This window comes from Populus nigra, chromosome 4, assembly GCF_951802175.1.
Source record: "Populus nigra chromosome 4, ddPopNigr1.1, whole genome shotgun sequence".
NCBI classification, from domain to species: domain Eukaryota; kingdom Viridiplantae; phylum Streptophyta; class Magnoliopsida; order Malpighiales; family Salicaceae; genus Populus; species Populus nigra.
This window is the reverse complement of record NC_084855.1, coordinates 7,831,537-7,855,914: the sequence shown is the minus strand read 5'-3', so window position 1 is coordinate 7,855,914 and position 24,378 is coordinate 7,831,537. Positions and strand designations below refer to the sequence as shown.

The following is a 24,378-nucleotide window of genomic DNA, read 5'->3' as shown; positions in this document are numbered from 1 at the left end:
GAACCCCTTTGTTTTTGGCACTCAATTATTGTGGGATCTGATAATTAATTACTTGTTGGTCTTGGCTCCACACACACACAAATAATTAATGATAATAATAATATACTAGTATTTGGTTAATCTTCGATGCATTGGCTGGCGACTGTGCCAAGAATCAACGAAATTGATGGTTCGGAGACTTTGATAAGGCGTGTCGGTCGAAGAGGATAAATCCATGATAGTTAAGAGATCGTTTTGCAATTTTGTTGTTAGAATCACTTGAAACATTTGGGCACTTTGCACTCAACGTTCACTCAAGAAATTGCTACGCCTATATGTTTGCTTTCACTTTACATGTATATACACCTTGACAAGTGTTGGGTTTTTTCTTTTCTTCCTTCAAAGAAAAGAAACCAAGTCTCATGTCATTTGAAACAAGTTAGCACTTGGAATTCATTAAAAAGAAAAGAAAAAAAAAAGAGCTATTATATTTTTTTATCTGCATGCTCCGATCATATATTATACCTTGACAAGTGGGTGATAGCTCTCGAATTATCCCATTTCCTTTAGTCTTATAATAAATCGAATGGAAATCGGAAATCGACATGCATGTAAGAGAGGAATACAAACAAGAGCTCCAATTATTAGACTGTCGGCCTAGCAGTAAGAGCCAGCCTTTTGGGTGAAGCCGGTCTGACTTTCTCATTAGCCTAGACCAGGATTGGTCGGACTTTGCAGCTGTCACCTCAGTACAGCTCTCCCACAAGCCCAGGGTGAGATAGGATTTAGAGGGCCCATATTAACCGATTTCACTAGTCTATTAGGCCCAATTCCTCCTCTTCCTAGTCCTCTCCACCTAAACCCCCAAAACGGGCAAAAACGCACGCACGCACGCACAGAGAAGAGTTGCGATTCCTCAAAACCTCTATTCACTTAGCCGTCTTTGCAATGGAATCACAGCTACTCTCCACTTCACCATCTACTTTCCACTTCCCCTCACCAAAGACCCTCTTCTCTAACAAAACCACACACAGAAACCCAAACTTTTCTTCCTTTACGCCCAAAAGAAAACTAGCGATCCAGGCTAAACTCATGGAGAAAGAGAACAAGTTGTGGGGAGGTAGATTCGAACAGACCGTGACTGATAAAGTAGAGAAATTCACCGAGTCAATCTCGTTTGACAAGGAGTTGTACAAGCATGACATTATGGGCAGCAAAGCTCATGCCTCCATGCTTGCAAAACAGGTCCCTTCTTGCTCTTGCATAGACAGTTTCTTGATTTCTTTCCTTAAGCAAGTGAATTGGGCTATTAAGCTTGTTATGCTGCTTTGTGTTTTGCAGGGGTTGATGAGCGAGAGTGATAAAGACAGTATTTTGAAAGGGCTCGATGAGATACAACGAAAGATTGAGGCTGGTGAGTTTGAGTGGAGGGAAGACAGGGAAGATGTGCATATGAATATTGAGGCAACGCTTACTGAGATGATTGGTGAACCTGCCAAGAAACTGCATACAGCGAGGAGTAGGAATGATCAAGTTTTGACTGATTTTAAACTGTGGTGTCGTGATGCTATCGATAGAATCGCTGCATCTATAAAAAATTTACAGGTTGCATTGGTGAAATTGGCTTTGAATAATGAAGGGCTCATTGTTCCTGGTTACACACATTTGCAAAGAGCGCAGCCTGTTTTGTTGCCGCATCTGCTCGTAGCCTATGTCGAACAGGTTTGATTGCCTTGTTGCTGTTGGTTGGTGGGGAACATTTTAGAATCTTTATGTCTATAAGAACCAGAACTCACTTGTGGGGCGCTTACTGTGTTAACTGACGAGAACATTGAGACTTGCATGCTTGATCTGTCTAGTATTAAAAAGCTTCAATTGGAAACTTTAGTAGTTACATTAAATATTGATTTGATGGTTGGTTGAGAATTTTAGGTGATTTTTGGACATGTTAAATGATTGGTTTCTCTGGCAATGGTCAGAGATGGTGGTATTACTGACCAAAACAGCCTTCTTTTTTCTTCTTTTTTTTCCTTTTCCCTGTAAATCAGTCTTGGTGTCTTCATAAGAGTGAACACTGACTAAAATTTTTTCTTGTAGCTTGAACGTGATGCTGGTCGCTTACTTGATTGTAAACTTAGGATGAACTTCTGCCCCCTGGGTGCATGTGCATTGGCTGGCACCGGTTTACCAATCGATAGGTTTATGACTTCTGAAGCTTTAGGATTCACTGCTCCCATGAGGAATAGGTAAGCACATATTTCTTTGATATTTTTTATACTCTGGGGTGTCAATTGGGAATCTGAGAGAGATGGTGTTTGTCAGCTGACTAATTAGTTGGCGTCAAGGCCATTTATATTGGTTTTTGACTGCCCCATTCAAGAATCTGGTCGTTATTTCGTTCTCATACATTATGAATTATATCTTTTTCTGTTTATTGATGGCTGTGTGATGTATTCCCTGGCTTATCTTCGTGATGACAAATTGCAAGATTTTGCCAAACCTTGGAACCTTCTTCAATTTTATTTCTAGATTCTTTCTTAATTACTGTAATATTAGTATTATGCTGTGTGGATAACTCCTTTTTTGAAGCAGCACTTTCATGCCTTCTGCTCTAGATAAGATGTCAATTGTTGGCTCCTGAGAATGGGGCATGTGGGACCATCTGTGTGTGTTCTTATCTACTCTTTTATCTCTTATTTGCTTTTGAATTTCCCTCCCTTCTTGATACCTGGCTTTCTTGAGTAGTTGGTTATGTTTCATTTTTTGTATAGCATTGATGCAGTTTCAGACCGAGATTTTGTCATGGAGTTTCTTTCTGCTAATTCCATCACAGCAATTCATCTTTCTCGATTGGGTGAAGAATGGGTGTTGTGGGCCTCGGAGGAGTTTGGATTTTTAACACCAAGTGATTCTGTTTCAACTGGAAGTAGTATTATGCCTCAAAAGAAAAACCCAGATCCCATGGAACTTGTCCGAGGAAAATCTGCTAGGGTCATAGGAGACCTGGTCACTCTTCTCACATTGTGCAAAGGGCTTCCACTCGCTTATAATCGTGATTTGCAGGTAGGCTCTTTTATAGATTTATCTGGTATCGATATGATAAAAGTTTTGGGGTGCCTCTTTATTATGTCGTGGGATACCAGACCATCCACAGTGGTAGAGAGAAATTTAGCCTTTTTGCTCTTGAAGTTGAGATCAAGTTTACCTTTGGAATTGTGCACACTTATCATTGATTGATTTAATGCAGATGCATGCTTCCATACTTATCCTGCTATTCAGCCTTCCCTTCTCTTCCAGTGATCTTTTACCATTATTCGGTTTTTGAATATTTTTTATTTTCATGAGACAGGAAGACAAGGAACCTGTATTTGACAGTGTTAAGACAGTTGTAGGGATGCTCGATGTGTCAGCAGAGTTTGCACAGAACATCACTTTTAACCAGGAGAGAATTCAAAAGTCTCTGCCAGCCGGCCATCTTGATGCCACAACACTTGCTGATTATCTTGTCAATAAGGCAAGTTATTGTTATTGATTGACTTCCTTTTGTCATTTAAAATAAGCTTGGATTTCTTCTACTTCCAAGTTTTCATCGTGATTATGAGGAATGCAGCTACCTAGTAATAGTTCCGGGGACAATCAAAAACCAAACTGAGAGCTTGTGTCCATCACCCATGGACATCGGTTTTCCTAATATCCATTTCAACAAAGGAATTATTTCAGTAAATTACTAATCCAGAATACTATAGAAATGAGTTTCTGTAGGTTGTGGATGCGAATTCTTTTTCCTACTTATTGTAAAGTCAAGTGAGTTAAGCGGTGAATATTAACAAAATGGTTTGAGGAGAGGAAATGTGGCGAGGGGAAGGAGAAGGACTGCCTCGCTAAAAATACCTGGATAATTCTTACTCTAGGAGAGAATAAGGAGGGACAAATTGGTAACAGATGATCCTGAATGGAAAATCATACTGACATGAACAGTAATGCCAAACAGTTTAAGACATGAGCAGTAATAACACCAATCACTTCTGAGGGCTCAACTGAGTGTATCCATGTAATAAACTGGCATTGTTTTCGTGTTCCTATTATGTTTCCAATTTATTTCTAGGATTCTGAATTCCCAGAGTCTCTGAATTTTTTTTTTCTGCATCATATTTAATTCTTGGTTCAATACCAGAATTGTGGTGGTTCCTAGTTGTTTTGACAATTCTCCATTCACATTTTTTTCTATTCATTCCAATCCTTTTCGCTCAAACTGTTAAAATTTTCAACTGCCTTATATGTCTTCTTTTTCTTTTTTGTAGGGACTGCCTTTCAGAACAGCCCATGAAATAGTTGGAACATGTGTTCATTTATGTGTTTCAAGGAACTTGCGGCTTGAAGATCTAAGTCTTGATGATCTGAAACGTATAAGCCCCGCCTTTCAGCAAGATGTATACGAGTATCTTGGAGTAGAAAATGCAGTTAATAAATTCTGCTCATATGGTTCCACCGGGTCAGCTTGCGTTGCAAGTCAGCTAGATTATTGGGTTGCTAAACTCGAGATTAGCAAAATCTGAACTTGATAATGAACGTTGCAGCAGATCCTAGATGGGGTACTTCGCAGGATAATTGAAGCTAATTTTCAGGACCAGGAATATTGTCATGCAGTGGGCATCAGAGTTTAGCAATTATAAATCCGTTTAAGATGCCAACAAGAAGTGGGAAAATACCATTAGGCTAAATTTTGTTACTTTTGCATTACAATTTTGTCCAACCCGTTGCATGTTGTTTTAGAGGAACTCAAGTACATGGCATGAATTGATGTGGTTTTCCCGTTGTAGTATATCAGTTTTTAACTGCTTCTAAATTTGTTAATAAAGTTTGATCAACCGAAACTTTCATTAGATAGTAGGTCTTTTGAGGCATCAAAACGTCACCAGATAAGGAACAGTCCCGCCAATTGCTAGCATGCTCTTCAGACTCACAAATAAAGTAATCGGGTTGTGGATGCTGGTTCCATGACTGGTGGATGAATCAGTGCAGGCGGCCTCTTAAGAAACTCCCCGCCTTTGATGGTTTGGCTATGTTTAATAATGTACGCTAATGGGCAGGCCAAATTTGTTTTTACATTGATCAATGATGTATCTGCTATCTGCAGCTGTGAATTTCAGCTGTTAGTTTTCATTGATCCAAAATGCAATCTCTCAAAGCATGGTTCGCCTCCAGTTCAAATACAAATGCAGCTGGAAAACATCATTACAATCAATAGAAGTTAGGCACACATCTGCCTATCTCAAAGCATAAGGGAGGGGTTCCTCAACCCACACTAGCAAAAATTGAGTTCATCCTGTGGCCACAAAATTCAACAGACTCCACTATCAGATTTGAACGCGCCCCCCGTTATTCATGTATAAATTGTAAAGTCGAGGTTCTCTGTCCTTGGAGTAGAACACAAGGTATCTTAATAAAAATTCATCTGGCTGCTGACCGCTTTGCCCCTCTTGTTAACTTCAAAGGGATATCTGCCAGGGCAACTTTTTCCATTTTCCTCGGGCCTTCAGCATTTTCTGGCAGCGAGCAAGATTGAGAAGTGGTGTCGAGCTGCAGGGCTGATTTCTGCTTTCTTGTTTTCTTGACAGGTTTTATAGGGCTTGAATTCATCTGTAAAGGTCAAAACTAACAGTAAAGTACTGATACAACTGATTACACTTCGAATCTTATGACAAAATATTAAGAACATTGAAGGGGAAGTGACTGTGAAAGAAAAATAATTGCCGACTTCAACTTTCAAAACATTACTGTTACCAAAACTGAAAAAATATCCAATGGAAAAGGTTGGCCCAAAAACAAGAACAGTCAAATGTGAAAGTGAAGCATACCCGCGCATTCCCAATTTCATGCAAAGGTTTCCTTAGAGGTTGAAGATCATTGTTCAAGTCAGTAGATTGAGACATGATAACATCTTTTCCAGTCTCGGATGAACTGGATACGTGCAACTTTTGAGCTACCTCTGATTGCTGGGAGTCATCCGCCTTGCTTGAGACTTTTCTATTGGTGCACTTCAATGCTGCACACCCACAACATGTCCCACAGCTTCCTCCAGCAGCCCGACATTCACATTTTGTTGTCTTGCAGAGTGATTTCTTGCTGCACGAACAGCAAACAACTGATGCAGATTTCCCCAAGACAGCAGTATTTCCTCCTGAACCTTCTGATTCACATGTATCCGTTCCTAATAGCTCAATACTACTTCCGACTGAAAAAGAGGACTGAACCACACCTACCTGGTCAAAAAATGCCACCTCTACATTAGATCCAAATTTTCTGGCCTTTCTGCATAGACTAATTTGCTTTTCACTGAGAAAGATTCTAACTAATTAAAGCTTCCTTTGTACAATTCAAGCTCAAAAGATCAAGTAAAAGCAGGACATGGAACCAGCCAGCCAGCCAGATGCTCTTACCTGTGGGTTCCTTGAATTAACTTGTACCTTGGCCATTCCCAGTCGACTGACCAAACTACTTAACCTGGTAACTTCTTCTTTCAAGTCCCTTAACTCGCTATCCCTCACTGTGCATTCAACTTCCTTATCCTGCAACAGGCACCTTAAAGAACACAGAAAGAAGAAGTTCAATCAAAGGTATACTGATCACATGTACAAGTGCGGAGGAAAGAAAACTGTAAATTGAGGGAAAACAAGTTTAGCGACTAAACACACCTGAAATTTTCAAGCCTTAGCTTCTCTGCTTCTTCCTCAAACTTTCTGACCTCATAATCCATCCTAAAGAAATTTGATGGAACCACTTTGTATCAATTGATGGATGAGAATGGAAGAAATCAACACTAAGTTTGAAACTAATAAGATAACATGAAGATCAATATCAGGTATAACAATAAAAACTTTGTTAGAAAACCACAAAGTAAAATATTTACAAACATTGACACACAAAACAGGTATGAGGATGAAAGGATGAGCCATTTAGCATTAAATAGAGTACGAGGACTTACTCTTCCATTTGACGTTCATATTCAGAACGTATTTCCTCCACCCGTGCTGCAACTTTAAGCTCAAGCTCAATACCCTACACGATAGCATCTCAAGAGAGATATAAATTAAAAAAGCCAAGGCATAAATGAATGACCCTATTTTCAGCACAAACAAAAGCTCACTCATATCTAAAAAGTGCAGTAACAAATAATAACGATTTTTGTCCCTTAATTCACTGCTGGAAATGAACAAACTATAGCAGAGTTTAACCCAGAGTGCAAACCCTATACTTCTGTGTGACCTTTCAAATCAAACCACGATAGCGAAAGGCATTTATGAGCAGAAATTAGATAGCTTCAATGAGTGATATCAATCAATTGTTGGCATTTAGAATATGAAATAAGAATTATTTCAGTTCTATCAATTCATAGACTTAAAAGGTGTTATTCACCAGAGGTATGTCCAGACAGTCACCATGATATCATTGGGCTAGAAGGAATTCACTCATGAGAATAAATCTATGTGCAAGTGTCATCCCAAACACCACCACTAAACATGCACATAAATACACATTCTGTAGAGCACCTCATCATTTACAGATCAGCATGTTCACAGAGGCACAGGCACACACAATCTAGTCATGCTCATCATCAGTACCTGGCTTCCTGCATTGTTGCCAGCTTTAACGCCTGTACAAGATTTGGGAATAAACAAAAAGTCAATGAATTATACTATTAAACAAATCAAACGTGAATTGTATGAAGCACTGGAACCACTTACCAGAATTTTTTTGAGACAAAGCCTTTCGAGATTCTAATAGACCCTTCAGCCGTTTAGCTGCCATTGAAGCTTCCTCTGTCTTTCGTTGCAATACCTAGTGTTGAAGCATAAGAATCAAGAAAAATGACTCTAGAAGTTTTTCATGGAAAAAAGATAAATGGACCAGAATGATTCTAACAGATCTTCATTAAGGAGTATAAATATTATTAATTAAAAAAAAAGTGTTCTGGGGAACATAGAAACTTTTAAAGAAGAATGAAATTACCAGCTTTTGTCTCTGGTTCAAAGCCAACAGCTTACGCATTTCGTACTGGTTCCTTCTCTGCTCTTTCTTCATCTGTTGATATGGAAACTCAATACATTAATGCCAGACCTCCCTAAACACAAAAGTTTACATTCCCAAGCTACAAGATGCTACAAACTAATTAAATGCAAAAATAGCTCCCTTGCAGTAACCACAAACCTGAAGAACTTCTCTTTCCAGTGAAGCTTTTGATAGCCTGAATTGCACGGAGTCTAACTTCATCTTACATAAGAGTTGAACCTAGTGCAGTGAGGAAAAAGAAAACAAATTTAGTGAAACAAGCAAGTTTTACATCCTGACAAATTAATTTGCCAAGGCATGCTCCATATATAGCAACAACAAAAAATCACCTTCTGAGCCTTTAATCTCTGAATCTCATCCGGTCTCCCTGATTCACCATTCTTTTGTTTTAGCTTTGATAACTGAGAATGTGCATTTAGTTTCTTCTTCAATTCCATGACCTGAAAATGGCACAATATTTGTTACAGATACGCTAGTGCGAATATCATAATGTGACTTAAAACCCACCTGTTCTTCAAGGTTTCGTAATTTCTGGATGTCATCTTGTTTCCTTTTTCCAACACTGCCACCAACGGAAATCAGTGACGAAATTTTAGCACCATCTTTTTCCTTCAATTCCTCAATCTCCCTCTGCCGATTCGTGAGCAAAAAAAAAAAACAAAAAACTTTAACCCTTAATTTTTCCCGTTTCCACTGAATCAATTGAGAAAAATACTAATAAGACCACAGCCAAAAGTAAATTCCCTTAGTTTGAAATTTCAAATTTCCAACTTCCTTATTTGAAAAAAGATTTACAAGATTCTAATATCTTTTCGTTTCCTACAACTTCTAAGGAGACAAGCAGGTGTAAAATTTAAAAAAAAAAAAACAGTGAAGTAAATGTCTGCAAAATCGACACATCAGAAGCACGTGGTGTTAGTTTTTGAAACCGAGAGTTACCTTAAGAGCTTCGTTTTCTTTCTCCAAGTCGTGAACTCTCTTGTCGCAATCCTGGTTCTGTTGTGGTTGGTCACTTTCGTCTTTAGATGGAGAAGAGGAATCGGCAATGCTTGATCGCTTCGATCTGCGATTTCCCTTCTTCATTTTAAGCGCCGAGTATCTGATCGAATTGATGTAATCGTCTCTCTCTCGACGGCTGATTATTGGCAAGTGAAGCTGCGAGGATTCAGAAGAGCGTCTTTATTTTTGAATTTGATCTGGTTTCCCTCTTCCACTTACATTATAATGTCATAAAAACACTAAGAGCCTCTTTATCTTTACGGACACACAGATTTTTTAAAAATATATATAATTTATTTATTTATTTTTATATTTTTTTAATTATTTTAATATACTAATATTAAAAATAAATTTTTAAAAATTAAAAACATTACCTAAAAAGATGTTTTTTTTTTTGTAAATGGATTTAGACACACACAAAATACTATAAACTTACTATTCATTATTTAATAATTTATTTTGATCCTTAAAGTTTTATTTTGAAAAATTTGATCCTAATTAAAAAATCAATTGCTTTTCTTTTCTTGAACATTGTGAGAATTGAAAGAAGAAGGATCGAAATGAAAAAGAACATCAACTATAGGTAGCGTGCTAGATTTCATGAAAATACATTTAGATCCTTAATCTTAAAAAATAACACAATTTATACAATTTAGATCCCTTTAAATTTCAAAACAAAATATTTTTGATACAAAAGTTTATTTGTATTATTTTTCAATTCATTGTTAGAGAGAGGGGCCACTGAATTCTAGCGATGAGAGAGAAATTTGTTATTCAAGATATTTTCAACCTCTAAAATGAATTTTTCTGGTTTTCATGGGTTTCATGCGATAAGATAGATTTAATGGTGGTGTTTTAAAGCCTTGATAATGTCTAAAAACATATTTAAGTTAAGGCAAATAAATCTAACTTGGTTTGATTTCAAGTTTTTGACCTTTTTTAGGTTTTTTAGGTTGGTTTGTAGCTATTTCAAGGGTGTTGTTGCAGGTTTTTGGGTTGAAATAATTTTAAATTTAAAATTTTAAGGCAAAAAAGACATTGTTCTTTTTTCCCGAGTACCATAGTAGTGGTCGAAATCTGGGCTCACATACAACATGTCATATGCATGTTTATGTTTAAAAAAATAGAGGTGGATTATAAGTCGTCTAACCTTTTAAAAAATATATAAATAAAAAAAAGCATAAATCAAACCCAAACCCATGAGCCTAGATTTAAAGGCCCAACCATGTTCTTAAGCTTTTATCTTGCAATGGCCCAAACTCTCTTTTGTTTTTATATATATATATATATAGAGAGAGAGAGAGAGGGAGGGGGGGTTAAGTATAAATTTAAGAGAAAATATTATTTAATTCGGTTAAGTTAATGACCCGGATCACAAGTTTAACAAGTTAAGTCACGATACTCGGTTTATTTTTTTTAATTTATCTTTTTTTAATTGAAACCTATTTTTATTTTTATTTTAAATAATTTTAAAATTTATATTTCAATTAATATCTCTCATCTCTGATTTGTTTTTTTACTTATTTAATATTTTTGGATAAAGATTTTTAAAAAAATATTTTGGGCGTATTTAATTTTTAAAGAGATTTTTCTATTCATCCATGATTCTTTTTTTTTAATTTTTTGTATAGATGAATTTTATTTTTAAAAATAATTTTTTTTTATTTTCATATAATCTTTTTAATATATACAACATTGCATAGTATTTTTTTTCTTTTATTTTATTCAATCAATTTAATATGCATATATATCTCTTTTATTATTTGATTGAATAAAAAAGTTATTTTAGTAAAAAAAAATTAAAACACAGCCCGATAAATATTTTATCTTACGAGATTAAATATTTTGATCTATGTCTATCTCTCGATCTTTCTAGTTTTATTTTTAATTATCGTTATTGATTTTTTTTATTTATTAAAAAATATAATTATTTATTTATTTAATTATATGTATAGATAATATTTTTTATTTACACTTAGAATTTTTTTTAATTACAAAAACACGTCAAAGCATAATTTATATAGCTAGTTTTATTACAAATGTAAAACTAAAATGTAATCTCACTCTTTACTTGGGATGCCACCACGTTTCTCTCTATAAAAAATTTCTACTCTTGTGTTTACCATTTTGCGTCTCAATTACTATTTACTGCCATGTTTGCGCTCCAAAGGTGGAGTTGTTTATATATATATATATATATATATATATATATATATATATATATATATATATATATATATATATTTGTGCTATTTAAAATGTTTTTTTACATAAAAAAATATGTTTAAACAACTTGAATTAATCCGAGTTAATTTGATGAACACATGTGATATGAAATTGGTATATCTTATAGAATGAGAAGTTGAAAAAATCACAAAATTCAAGTTCCAATAACTTAATCTCAGATGATGATATTGGTAAAAAAATTAACTTAAAAAAAAGTGTTGAAGAAAAAAAATTTAGTCAATCCAGGTTAACTCTATTAACCCGCCATCCATGACATTAAATCATAATAAGAAAATTTATTTTTAAAAAAAGATCTAGAAAAAATGATAAAAGTTAAATTAAAAAAACATTGAAAAAAAAATTTTGTTTGTGATTAACTTGACTAACTCGATCCCATGAAAAAAAACTCAAGATTCAATAGTCTAATATCAAAGGAAAAAACTGAAAAAAAAATAAAAAAAAAACATTGAAAAAGAAATCTAAAACAACTCGAATTAACTTGACTAACCCGCGACTCGGGATAACCCTATAAAATAAGAAAATGAAAAAAAAACAATTAAAAGAATGAAGACCAAAATCAGAAAAAAAAATGAAATAAAATATTGAGTTAAAAAAAAACTAAGTAAAGGATGAAAGAATAACAATTACAAGAATAGGGACCAAAATTAGATAAAAATTAAATGAAATAAAAAGTTGAGAGATAAAATTGAAAAAAAAAAAACAAATTAAGAAAAAAATAAAAGAAAAACAGTAATAAAAAAAATGAGTACCATAATTGATATAAAAAATAAATAAAACCAAATAGAAATGGATGAAATTGAAAAAAAAAATCTAGAACAAATAAAGACCAATCAAAAAAAGAAGGACCACATTTGCAAGAAAAACTAAATGGTAGGACAATTGTGAGTTTTGGTTGACTCAAAGCGATTTCAAGTAAATGAGAAAAGAAAAATCAAAAGTTGGATCTTTCTGGCCTCCGAGCATGCGCCTCTCAAAGGGTGCAAGCAATGTCAACTCGTTGGCGCGTGCTACGCACACACCCAGTTACCGTGTTTTTTTTATGTTAAAAGACTGATTTGTCCATAATTCAAATAGATTGTAAAAAAAAAAAAAAACATGATGAAAATACCAAAATACTCCTTTATCGCTTTTTTATTTTTTTTACTCAAAAGGAAATGAAATAATTTTACTATTTTACAATACGAAATGACACAAAAACCCTTTTCATCCTTTAATTTTTTATTTACTTTTTAAAGACATTCATGTCATTTAATTGTGCAAGGAAAAGTTAATAAATCATTATTCTTCCAATTATTTTTATAATATCAAATGAGTCCCCTTAGAAGACCATTCTATCCATAGGAAGGTCATTTGATTTTTGTAATAAAAAGGAAAAATATCATTGTATTGTAGCAATCCATGTTACAATGAATCTAACCTCACAATAAAAGACTAATGGGGTTTGTGTTTTCTTATTAATTAATTATATATATACACACACGTGCGCAATAGATTCATTTAGTCATTTTAAATCATCTACCTATTATATAAAGATTATTATATAATTTTTCCTTGTGTAACAATCTGCCTGGCAGTGCACCAAAAAAATAAAAAAAATTCTAGTCATTTGGGCATGTCTTGTTGTTAAGGTTGGGCCCAAACGGCCTCCATGTCGTCCAATCTTGACTCATCTAGGGTTGTACAATACTTGCTTTGATACACTTCAATTTATTTTTTTGAGTTTCAAGGAGTTGCGTATCATCCACGAGTGCACGCACATCTGGTGCACACAAAATTTATGTGATGCTTTGCACAAAATTTAAAAATATTTTATTTTTTTATTAATTTTAAATTAATATATTTTTAGTGTTTTCAAATCATTTTGATGTGCTGATATTAAAAATAATTTTTTAAAAATAAAAAAATATCATTGACATGCATTTTGACACAAAAAGCTATTTAAAAAACAACCGCAACCACACTGCCGAACAAACCCGCAATCGTACGTATCTCCACGTATACAGAAAGTATCAACTTCTCCACTAATAAACAAGGAGCGCTACAAACCAATAATAAGAATTAGAGTATGTCTTTCTATCTGTTAGTGGTTATTTTTTAAATAATTTTTCATGCTGAAATATATATTAATTATATTTTTTAATTTTTAAAAATTATTTTTGAGTACATTAAAATGATCCAAAACATACAAAATATATTAAATTTTAATAAAAAAAATTAAAATTTTTTAAAAACATGATTTGCACTGCGTTCCCAAACAATTTCTTAACCTATCAACTAACAACACGTAACTCATAACAACACTCTATATACTCTACGTGAGAAAAATATATATATATATATATATATATATATATATATATATATAAAAAGGTGAGAGATGCTTGGAATTACATGAAACATGAGAACTTTGTAAAATTTATAAATTCATACATAGAATAAAGCATGTGTAACAAAATTAGGATTCTTTATCTCATTGCAAACTTTGAACACTAAAAAAAATGGTTTTAAGAAATAAATTAAGAAAATCATTTTCCAATTAATAAAAATATTTTTTAAAAAGGATAATATGACCGATTTGTGTTGAATTATATAATTTAAATAGATTGTGAAAAAAGAAAGGCAGGAAGTTGAGGTGGTTTATTGTCGTGTTTTCAGTTTTTTGTTTTTTAAAACCAATGTTATAAAATATATATATATAAAGCCAACAATTCATTGTTAAAAAAAAGTAACCAAATAAAATGGTTTTCTTGTTTTTTTCCATTTTGTTTGAAAGTAGAAAATGATACCGAACAACTTCAAATTTTTTACCATTTGTTAAAATGCGCTTAAATTTCCATCCATGGCATCAAATGTTCAGAGAAGAGAGGTGAACTTTTCAATGGGCCAATGAAATATGAATCCGTATCGACATTAACAAAGAATTCATACAAAATAATAGGAAGAGCAAAGCATCACATCGGAGAGACAGATATGAATTCCTAATCTAAATCTGTCTTGTTTGATTTCTAGAAAGAAATCAATTACACAATTACCCAGCACATCGGAGTACACAATCAATCAAGGTACCAATAGAGCTCCCCATGTCCACCTTCATTTTTTCCAAACAAATCCATCCAAAAAATAATCTTAACGGTACTGCTGTACATGTTAACGGCCGTAGTTCTCTTTCTCATCGGATGTTCTTTTCGGTCGGGCAGGGCTTCTGGTAGGAAGCACACCGGTCTCTTTATTTATTGATTCTTCTGCTTGATCAGCATTCCTGTCTCTCAGAAGGATGCCACCGTGTGAAGCTGATCTCATAGCCCTCGGTAGCCTCAAAGGAATTTCCGCCTCACTTGCACCATTATCTGTTTCACTTACAGTGTTTGGTGCAGCCGATCGCATAGCCCTAGGTAACTTCAAAGGAATGTCTGCTTCGCTTGCACCATTATCATCAGCCTTTTGGGGGGCAGCTTCAGTGTTTTCTGATTTTGTGGTGGGTGGAGGAACAGGAACAAGCTGAATTACTGATTTGCGCCATTTCTTTCTCTGGTTTGCGTTTGGTGCATTGGATTTGGCCTGCAGGAGACACGAATTAAAAGATAATAACGATAAAAAAATAAGAAGAAGAAGAGGAAAACCAATTTGCATCAATGAATTTGCAAAAAAAAAAGAATCACTAATTGATTGCTTCGAAACGAGCATACCATCGTGTTGCCTATATCGGACAGAGGCTTCCTTCCCACCACACTATCTTCACTTGTTTCTCTAGGCTTCTCAACTAGAGCACTTTCTAGCAACATTGCACCATGAGAAGCAAGGACCTGATTGTTTTCTGTTTCATTAGATCCAAGTTCCGAATCTGGAATTGTAGTAGCTCCTCTATTAGAACATTTATTTGGCATGCAGCCACACGATATCCCACAACTACCCCCAGATGCTCGACACTGGCACTTGGATGTCTTGCATAATGAGTATTTACTACAAGCACAACATACTGGAACAGCAGTGGCTGCCTCACCAGAACAATCTGACTTGGAGTTTTCAGGATCATGGATATCTCCTGTACTGGAACGGGCTTTGTTTTTTAAATTTATTTTCTTTCTCTGCCGCTTCCCTGACATTACCCATTCATCATCAGTCGCCTCTTTCTCTGATTGTACCCATTCATCATCCATCAAATCATTATCTGAATGTTCTGATTCAGATGTATCCATATCATCCAATATGATAGGGGTGCTTTGTTGTGCCTGAACAAACAAACAAACAAACCGATAAATAAAGAAAAGGGCTATGGGATTAGGGAATAGCGAAGAATTCATTTGTAAGACTATCCAGCAATACAAGCTTATATATCTATAAATATACCTGTCTATGCATGTCGAGCTTGCATCCTTCAGAATCGGCCTCACTTTTGGTGGAGTATTTTTTCAATGCTGAACTCTGTTAATAGATCATGCAATCAGTATTTGATAAATTGAGAAATTGTTCAAACAAAATAGAAATAGGAAGATGAAGACACAATTTTCCAAGTTAGAAACATCTACCTAATTTTACAAAATCCAAGGTGACAAACGCAATTCACGAGATTCAAACAAGAAATATTCAATAAAAAAAAAACTATAAAAATCTATATTTACACTGCATACTAAGGAACAAGTAAACGATATAATGCATACTAAGGACCAAAAGCAAGACTAATATTCAACTTTTCTTTTTAAATCTGCTGTGTGACTCCAAACCAGATTAGGAACAAGTAATTGATAAACAGCTAACCTGTAACTTCACTTGATGAAAGAGTTCTGCCTTCTGCATTTCAAGATGCCTGGCCAGAGTAGTCAGTTTCACCACTTTTTCCTTCAAATCTCTTATTTCAGTCTCCTTTTCTCTCCAGTCAACTTCTTTATCTCGCAACAAGCACCTAAAAAAATAGGAGTAATCCGGATAAATCAATTCCACGCAACATGTAAAACCATAGCCCCGTTCACGTTACATTGAAAAGAAGCTAGCCAATCCAGATAATAAAGCTCTGATCAAATATTTTGACTTAAGAAACTCAGAAAAATAAAACTGAAGAAGGTCATCACCTGGTGGAGGATGCTATATTGAACAAATAACTCATCACGTTTTTTGCATCAGCAAGTGACCGAACTTGATTCCAACGTCCTCTTCCACTAAAGCCCCGTCCATGCTCTTCTGCTTCTGACAATTGTGATGCCATCGAAACCAAGGTGCTAGAAGAAGCAGCAAGCATGTTTTCAAGAGCAAAAATCCTCGAATTTCTAGCTCCAGGAGACATCGCTGGTGAGCAATCACTGCATTGTTAAAGCCAATTATCTAATTGTTAACTTCCTCAAACTTAATGTTAATATAAAGTCATAAGAGGCCATGAAGGGAAATCAAGATGGAGAAAACGAATCACCTTGAATTAGTTTGTTTAAGTATCTCTGCTTCTTCCTTCAACTTTGCAACTTCGTTGGCCATTCTAGCTCTCCTGAAATAACAAGAGGATTTGCTTGAATTAGCTAGCGTGGATGAGCACTGATAGGCAGCCTCAAAGATGTCCTTCATTTGGATAATATATAGCAAAATAATCAAGGTAACAAATCAAGCGCATCCTCTCACTGTATACTGATGAAGATACAAATATTCTCACAAAGAAATAAGTTTAAAAGGAAATGAATTGAAGATTTTTACGGAATATGCATGAAGTTAAGATGCAAAATCAGTGACTCACTCTTGCAGTTGACGCTCATACTCAGAACGTACTTCATGTATGCGTAATGTGACTTCAAGCTCATGCTCAATTGCCTGCATCAGAGCCTTCACATTGAAAATAAATTGTGTTAGGAGCAAGTCTCAGAAAAATAACAAACCAAAGCCTAATAACAATTATTTATTTATGCACATTCAAAATGCATAATTCTGCCTTAAGACTAAAAGTAGTACCTGAATTCCAGGGCCATTGCCATTTCCAACACCTGTAGTATAGGAAAGTAAATTTTCAACAAAATATTGTTTACAGAAAACAAAAGGGAGGGCAGGAAGTAGTAAATCCACCGACCAATCTTTCTTGATTCTAAAAGCTCTTTTAGCCTTTTTGTAGCCATAGAAGCTTCTTCTGTCTTTCTTTGTAGCACCTGTTTTGAAATACCAAAAGTCAGTAGAATACTTCTGTAAATTAGAAATAGCGTTCTAAATGCACATCAATTACCATTTTCTGCCTTTGATTCAAAGCTAACAACTTGTGCATCTCGTACTCATTTCTCCTGCCTTCTTTCTTAAGCTGGTAATGAATAAAAAATGTGATCCAAAGAGAGTTAATTTCCGTGTCATTTAGAATCTACGGAGGCATGAAAGCAACATCGAGGATCTAGGATAAATACAATTTCCTTTAATAATAACATTTCTAAGGAAAATATTGTTTTATACTTGCTTTTTTACATCTGTGATAAATACAATCCTCTTTATAAGAAAAATATTTGTCTTAAGCTTTGTAAATTATGATCGCACAAAATTTGATAAAATCATACATTAAATAATTAAGGACAGACAATTTTTTTCCTTTATGCACCTGAAGAACTTCTTTTTCCCTCGATGCCTTCCATAACCTGAATTGCTCAGATTCTTGCTTGATCTTATGTTGAAGTTGGACCTGGAAACAAATAGGCACGTTAATACTGTGATAAAAGGAATTGTAACTTAAAATAACTATAAACAAACCTTTTGTGTAACAAAATCGCACCTTTTGAGTCTTGATTCTCTGAATCTCCTCATGCAGTCGTCTTGCAGCCTCATCACTCTTTTGTTTTTGTCTCAATAATTGAGCTTGAGCATCTTGTTTCTTCTTCAACTCTGCAACCTGCAAAGCAGAATATGAATCCGAGAATAATTGCAACTGACAGTATAAGTCTGTGCAGACTCACACTCACCTGTGCCTCAAGGACTGTCAACTTTTGAAGATACTCATCCTTTAATTTTTTAGCACCGTCATCAGAAGTAGATGATATATTGACAAGATTGCATCTCAATTCCCCAATCTCTTTCTGTGCATTGACAACAAAGACGGATTAATATACAAACATGAACCTTGAAAGACTGGAAACATAACATGTCTAGCATTACTAAAGCACTGACCTGCAAAACCTTCTTTTCTTGTTCTAAATCGTGAACTTTCTTCTCATAATGTTGCTTAAGAACTGAAGTATCCACACTTGTAAAACGCTTCATTTCAGCCTTCAAAAATTAAAGGAAAAGGGAATGAAGGGCAGTGCTCAAAATGCCAACAAATTGTAGAATAAAAATAAGGAACTGCAGGTCCTAGACAGTTAAAACATAAAGAATCACATACACCTACTATTCCTATATTTTATTTATGTCAGAACTAGTAAGAGTTTCTTTTGTGGCTTAATTAGAAACTTTTGTATGCGGTTGCTCATGAATGAGACTTCTGTGGTTCAAAATCTTCTTCCACCTCATGAACCGGCAGGTCGTTTATTGAGCAGAAAACAGCAGCAGCAGCCAAAAAGTAGTTAGCGGTAGATATTACATCTAATTTTGACAGCACAGGAGTGGAAAGGAAAAATTATACAAAAAATAGTTGAGCTGCCTTTACCTCCTTTTGTTCAAGTTTTCTGTCCAATTCTTTCAACTCCCAGTCCAATTTTTCTTGAAGAGAAGAATGTTCCAGCTCTTTTTCCTCATCTTCAACTTCATCTGTAGTTGAATCAAAGGAAAATGATTTCAACAATTTTATACAGCTACATCTCACTGGTGAAAATAAAATGCAAAGTTGAATAGAAAAAACAGAAACAGCAAATAAAACGATGCTGAGCATCAATAGTTATCGAAGGCATAGCTTCTCTAACTAATGATTTTGTGTGACCTACCCATAAAGCTGCCAGATTTTAAAAAATATGCATGGTTTTGTCGCACATGAGACCAGCATTCCCAACATTAAAGATTAAATATTCAACAACCAAACAACAAATTTACCAAGTAATTCAATTGGAGTGTTCATCATGAAATGAAATACAAAAATGGGGAAAAGACTTTTCAATAATATAAAATAAGAAAACTAACAATCGCACAACAAAATGAGTTAGAATTTCTTATATGTTACCTGAAATGTCTGCTGCTTTTGTGTCAGAATTGGATGAAAACTCATTTAGAGATTGTAACAAAGCATTTTTTGAGCCAAACCTCTCATCATCTGAGTTGATATAATCAACAAATTGAATACACTTCGAGTTGGACGAGTTTTTCAAATGCAGCAGCTCTCCTTCTAACTCTTGAATTTTTGATACATACTTTTTCACTAAATCATAATCCTGAAAGATGCTTTAAAACTTTGTGTCATAAAAGAATTTTGTATCTCGAAAGCTACAATAAGACTGCATCAATCAATTCACACTAACCTGACTTGTACTGGAGTCAATCTCATCCCATGATTTACCATTTCGAGCTGATTCAATTTGCATTATCAATTTGTCCTTTTCAACCTGAAATATTGACTCAGTTGTAATCAATACAAATTAAACATTACAAGAAAGATAATAAGTAAAGTAACACACAAACTTAATAACCTGAGCTTCGACAGCACGTTGATTCAAATGTTCGCAGGTGAGTTGTCTTTCATGAAGCTCTCGTTTTAGTTCAGCATTGCTCCCTTCAAGCAACGATACTTTGTGTTTGAGTATCTAAAAGAACACATATCATTAAGTAGTTGAATTTAGAAGACAAGGAGCAGATGTGGGTATTATTTATCACAAATTGATGTACCTGAAGCTCGTCAAATGGGATGGTTGCATCACCACGATAAAATAACAGTTCAGCCTGCAATTGCTCAATTTGGCTTCTCATTCGCTGCATTTGAGCAGACATTGGATCACGATTGACCTAAGAACAAGGGGGGAAATGTCACGAACATGAAAAGAAAGGCATGACAAAACAAAACACAACAAACAAGTGAAGAAGGCAAAATTACCACTGCTTTGTTTTGAATATTGCGAGCACGATTTGCGTATTTCAAAGTATTCAAGGTCTCCTCCGCATTTGTGTCAGCAGGGCTAACACATGCTATAATAATACGACAATCAAACTGTTGAAGGGGGAAATCTAAAATGCAAAAGTAAACTTCAAGGATTGCGATGCATAAAGATAATAAATGACATACCAATCATCACCGTTTTGCTGTTTCCTCCCAAAGAATCCTAGAAATTCAAATTCCAGTGACAGCAATAAGCAAGCTTCTATCATGAGAGAATTCATACTTTAAACCAAAAGCAATCACCATGTAGAGCTTACATTTTCACTGCAGTCAATGAAATCTCCCTGAACTATTTCGCAATATTGCAAACGATCCATCAATATAGCTTTTATTTATGTTTTCTTGCCTTTTTTAATAAACAATTAACCCATATATTTAAGAAATTATTTGATCATGAACCACAAAAGTTACAAGATTTTGTATTGATATGAGAGGCTTAGATCAACATTAACTAACTCCTTTACCTGTAACAAGCGTGTCAACTTGCTGTCGCGATAAGGAATATGGCCCCCTTCTTTCCTTTTCTTCTCGTCACCCAATGCACTTATCACATTTCCAAGGGCCAGCAAACCCTTATTGATATGGATGCCTAAAACATGAAAAATCATCAAATTTTTTAACAAGATAAACAAAATAAAACAAACATTGCAGGCCACCATTGCACTTTAAGCATTCCTGTTGAATCATATTAGGAATTCTCATTCTCAGCATTATAACAAACAATGGGACTACCTTCCTTGAAACGCATGCCATCTGCTCCTGTTCTTTTTGCACGTTCTGATCCAGCAAGGTCAACCAAGTGTAGTTTTGCACATAACATGTCATCACCGAATTCATCATTATTTACTCCGCTTGGACAGGAAGAAATTTTCTTTTGCTCCATGGTAATTGTAAATATAGCATGCGAGCGACTGGAAACAATGCAACAAGTCTTTAAAATAGATGAGAAAATTAACAAAGAAAAGTGCAAAGAGATAACAATTGCATAACACATGTTAAGTTCTTTTGGTGGGATTAGACAACTTCAAGTAAAAAACAGGTCAGAAAAGGCTTATTCATCAACCGTTTGAAACCATGAGCTCTTTGAAACCAACCTTATGACAGAACAATGACAAAAACTAAGTTAGAGTAATGACATGGTGAAATCCACACCTCGATTGACTGTTCATGTTAGTGCTGCCAGTTGCACGACATAGAGACCCATGCGACAAGTAAGATGCCATCTCCTCTTTATTTCTAACTTCTGCTTCAGTGACACCAGCAAGCGTGATCCCTCCATTTACTGTTTCTCTTATCTGAATTGGTACTCTAGCAGGCACCGCAGGCTTTGCAGAATTCACCCCTTCGGCTTTAGAGAAAACTGCCGAATTGGGATCGAGCAAATCGAACACCTCTTCCTTAAATATCTGTTCATTTACCATCAGAAAATTAGCACATGGCTTTACAACAAGTACACAGAGTTATTGCATTGAAGCACATTTTACCTCAATAAATGAAACCCGTATCAAAAACTCTGTCGATTCTTGAGCAGTCTCCACTCTCTTAAATATACTATCCATTACTTTCGGTATAATCCCACTATTACTTCCTTCTCCAGTGTAGCTAGTCCCCATAGTATACGTTTTCCCCGAACCAGTCTAATTTTTAACAAACAAGACACCCCGTGTTAAAATCATAAATATACACAGACTAGCAGACAAAAGAAATTCATCAAGCAAATTAGACGTTAGACCTGGCCATATGCAAGGACGGTGGCATTGTAGCCATTTAAAAGTGCCTCTACCAGTGGAGCAACACAATCGTTGAAAATATCTGAAGAAGGTGACGCCGTGCTCTTATACACGTAATCGTAAGTGAACGAATGCGAGCCGATCTGAACCTGAAATTTTTTTTAAAAGCAAACAGTCAATTTAATAAATAAAATCAGATATTTAACGGTATTAATTATTGAAACCTGGAAAATGTAAGACAATGAGATTTGAAAAGGAGAGAAGGGCGATGCGATACCTGCGGCTCTCCAGGAACAACGGTGATGATGTCTGTACAACCATTGAGAAGCTCTGGTGTGATCAACGGCCGAATATTAACTGCAACTCTCACGCACTCCGAGTTCTCCATCTCTGCTTTTTTCAAAATCGATTCGGGCACGAAAACCTAAACCATATCCAGTATTGAAACCACAAGCCAGATTAAAATCAAATGCACAATGACGTTAGAGAAACAAGAGAAGGAAGGAGAGATTTAAATCCACGCTAACATTTCTGGTAACGCATGAATTGACGAAACAGAGATCTGTGGGCTACCTGAGGGAGACGGAGAAATTAGGATTTTTTTTATTATTGTTGAGGGTTAGATTATCAGAGAGAAAGACATGAACGAAGGAAAGGAGAGAGGGGGGTTGTGTTTTTTTGAAAGGGTGTGTGGGGGGATGGAATTGATTAAGATTATTGAAGTGGAATTAAGGGAAAGGCGCTTCAAGTCCGAATTCAAATGTTTAGTGAGGGTAAGTCACGTGGGGGGGATGTGGTGATTGGCAACGGCTCATTGCGGTCTTTCGAGTTGTATTTTCAAACCATCCGATCCGGACAGCCTCGCCCCCTTCCTAGGTTTGTTTCGGAAAAATACAACCAGTATCAATTCAAAATAACTAGCTTGTATGGACTGCAAAACCATTTTTTATTCATCAAGTCAAATTTATATATATATTATTTATAACTTTCAGAATTTTTTTTTATAGAAGTTATTTTATCAAACTTTCTAAATTTATCCCTTCTTAAAAAGGAAAGCAAATCTATAATCTTCGAATTTTATGTATTATTGATTTTTTTCTTTTTCTTCTTTTTTTAGAATTGTGTTTTGTTGATTTTAAATTTATGACACAGATTACTTTTTATAAATCCCTCTAAAACTACCCTTTAACAAATAACATGAAGACAACATTTATGGTTATTTGAACGAATTAATAAAATTGTTGTGTCTTCTTATTATTATTGTTAAACTAATGAGTTGACTAATAAAAATATATAATTTTACGAATTAATATATATTTAACATGTAAATTTAAATTAAAACTTTGAAAAATAAAAAATTAAACTTAACTCATGCAAAACCAATAAACTAAATCAAAATTATGAAAAATCAAGATTTTTTCCTCGAGTTTACAAATTTATAAGAAATATAAATATACTTCTAAATTCTCCAACTCTATGCACAATTTCACCATTTTTTTTCTCCAAAAACTCTATTTTTGCACTTTCATTGAACTTACTAGAGCTCCGTATCATTCTAATGTATTTTAACAACAAAAGTTTTTTAAAAAATAATTGCAATTAAATTCCCGAACCCAAACAAGCAGGCTATCTCCATGAATTACACTGCAGAAAAACATCCAACAAGGCAGGTTACTAGGTTTTGATTTGGGGTAGAAGGATAATAAATGAAAAGTTGACTCAAAGATTAACCGGAGCGAAGTAGTTGATCTCAGCACATAAATAACCATATAGATTTATTTTTTTTCCTATTAAGTGAATAGAATCATATTAGTCACTAAAGTATTTAAAATAAATTGAGTATGGTTTTTGATATTATCCCATGAGATCCCTTGCAATACCAAGCAAGCATAAATAAATAGTATCATATAATCTTCAAAAAAAAAAAAAAAAAAACTTGAACAAGAGGGTTGTTTTTCGTTCACAGGAGATTGACGAAAACAAAACACAATCTCCTTTTGTTCAGCATTCTTGAGTTTTCTAAAATCAATTAGCAAATTCTCATCATAATTTTTTAAGTAACTTGAACATTGAAACTTCATACAAAAAAGTTATAACTGGTTCGTTCTAAGATTCAGAATATTTCCAAAAAAAATTATTATTATTATTATTTTATTAAAAATTAATATAATTAATATGTTTTGGATCGTTTTGATGTGTTGATGTTAAAAATTATTTTTAAAAAATAAAAAAAATCATTAACGTGCATTTTAATACAAAAATTTATTTAAAAAATAACTGTTATCACCTACCAAACATCCTCTTAAAATAAAATGAATTACAAAA

At 34.4% G+C, this 24,378-nt stretch overlaps 3 protein-coding genes across 4 annotated transcripts; 1 reads left to right on the top strand and 2 right to left on the bottom strand.

Annotated features, from left to right (window-relative positions):
* Nucleotides 1-830: 830 nt before the first annotated feature.
* LOC133692145 (argininosuccinate lyase, chloroplastic) lies at nucleotides 831-4,862 on the top strand. Its single transcript, XM_062112866.1, has 6 exons — nucleotides 831-1,224; nucleotides 1,321-1,701; nucleotides 2,077-2,225; nucleotides 2,751-3,042; nucleotides 3,329-3,493; nucleotides 4,281-4,862. The coding sequence occupies exons 1-6, from the start codon at nucleotides 928-930 to the stop codon at nucleotides 4,533-4,535; spliced, it is 1,539 nt and encodes a 512-aa protein (XP_061968850.1). The 5' UTR covers nucleotides 831-927; the 3' UTR covers nucleotides 4,536-4,862.
* A 238-nt stretch (nucleotides 4,863-5,100) lies between these two features.
* On the bottom strand, nucleotides 5,101-9,280 carry LOC133692146 (kinesin-like protein KIN-4C). Its single transcript, XM_062112867.1, has 12 exons — nucleotides 8,989-9,280; nucleotides 8,557-8,679; nucleotides 8,379-8,489; nucleotides 8,188-8,268; nucleotides 7,990-8,061; nucleotides 7,725-7,818; nucleotides 7,602-7,633; nucleotides 6,965-7,038; nucleotides 6,675-6,737; nucleotides 6,420-6,561; nucleotides 5,838-6,242; nucleotides 5,101-5,619 (listed from the first exon to the last, which is right to left on the bottom strand). The coding sequence occupies exons 1-12, from the start codon at nucleotides 9,130-9,132 to the stop codon at nucleotides 5,431-5,433; spliced, it is 1,530 nt and encodes a 509-aa protein (XP_061968851.1). The 5' UTR covers nucleotides 9,133-9,280; the 3' UTR covers nucleotides 5,101-5,430.
* A 4,902-nt stretch (nucleotides 9,281-14,182) lies between these two features.
* LOC133692748 (kinesin-like protein KIN-4C) lies at nucleotides 14,183-22,782 on the bottom strand. Of its 2 annotated transcripts, none has more exons than XM_062113880.1 (28): nucleotides 22,627-22,782; nucleotides 22,331-22,477; nucleotides 22,056-22,202; nucleotides 21,808-21,960; nucleotides 21,476-21,729; nucleotides 21,056-21,234; nucleotides 20,788-20,912; nucleotides 20,450-20,486; nucleotides 20,261-20,352; nucleotides 20,056-20,172; nucleotides 19,860-19,973; nucleotides 19,692-19,775; nucleotides 19,397-19,604; nucleotides 18,890-18,990; nucleotides 18,412-18,510; nucleotides 18,207-18,320; nucleotides 18,020-18,136; nucleotides 17,849-17,929; nucleotides 17,489-17,560; nucleotides 17,339-17,414; nucleotides 17,224-17,255; nucleotides 17,012-17,097; nucleotides 16,697-16,768; nucleotides 16,362-16,589; nucleotides 16,051-16,195; nucleotides 15,643-15,717; nucleotides 14,982-15,524; nucleotides 14,183-14,853 (listed from the first exon to the last, which is right to left on the bottom strand). In XM_062113880.1, exons 2-28 carry the CDS (start codon nucleotides 22,439-22,441, stop codon nucleotides 14,443-14,445), a joined length of 3,873 nt encoding a protein of 1,290 aa, XP_061969864.1. In that variant the 5' UTR covers nucleotides 22,442-22,477; nucleotides 22,627-22,782; the 3' UTR covers nucleotides 14,183-14,442. The 2 variants fall into 2 exon arrangements, with proteins under 2 accessions (XP_061969864.1, XP_061969865.1); XM_062113881.1 differs by having other exon boundaries at nucleotides 22,581-22,773.
* Between the last annotated feature and the right edge of the window lie 1,596 nt (nucleotides 22,783-24,378).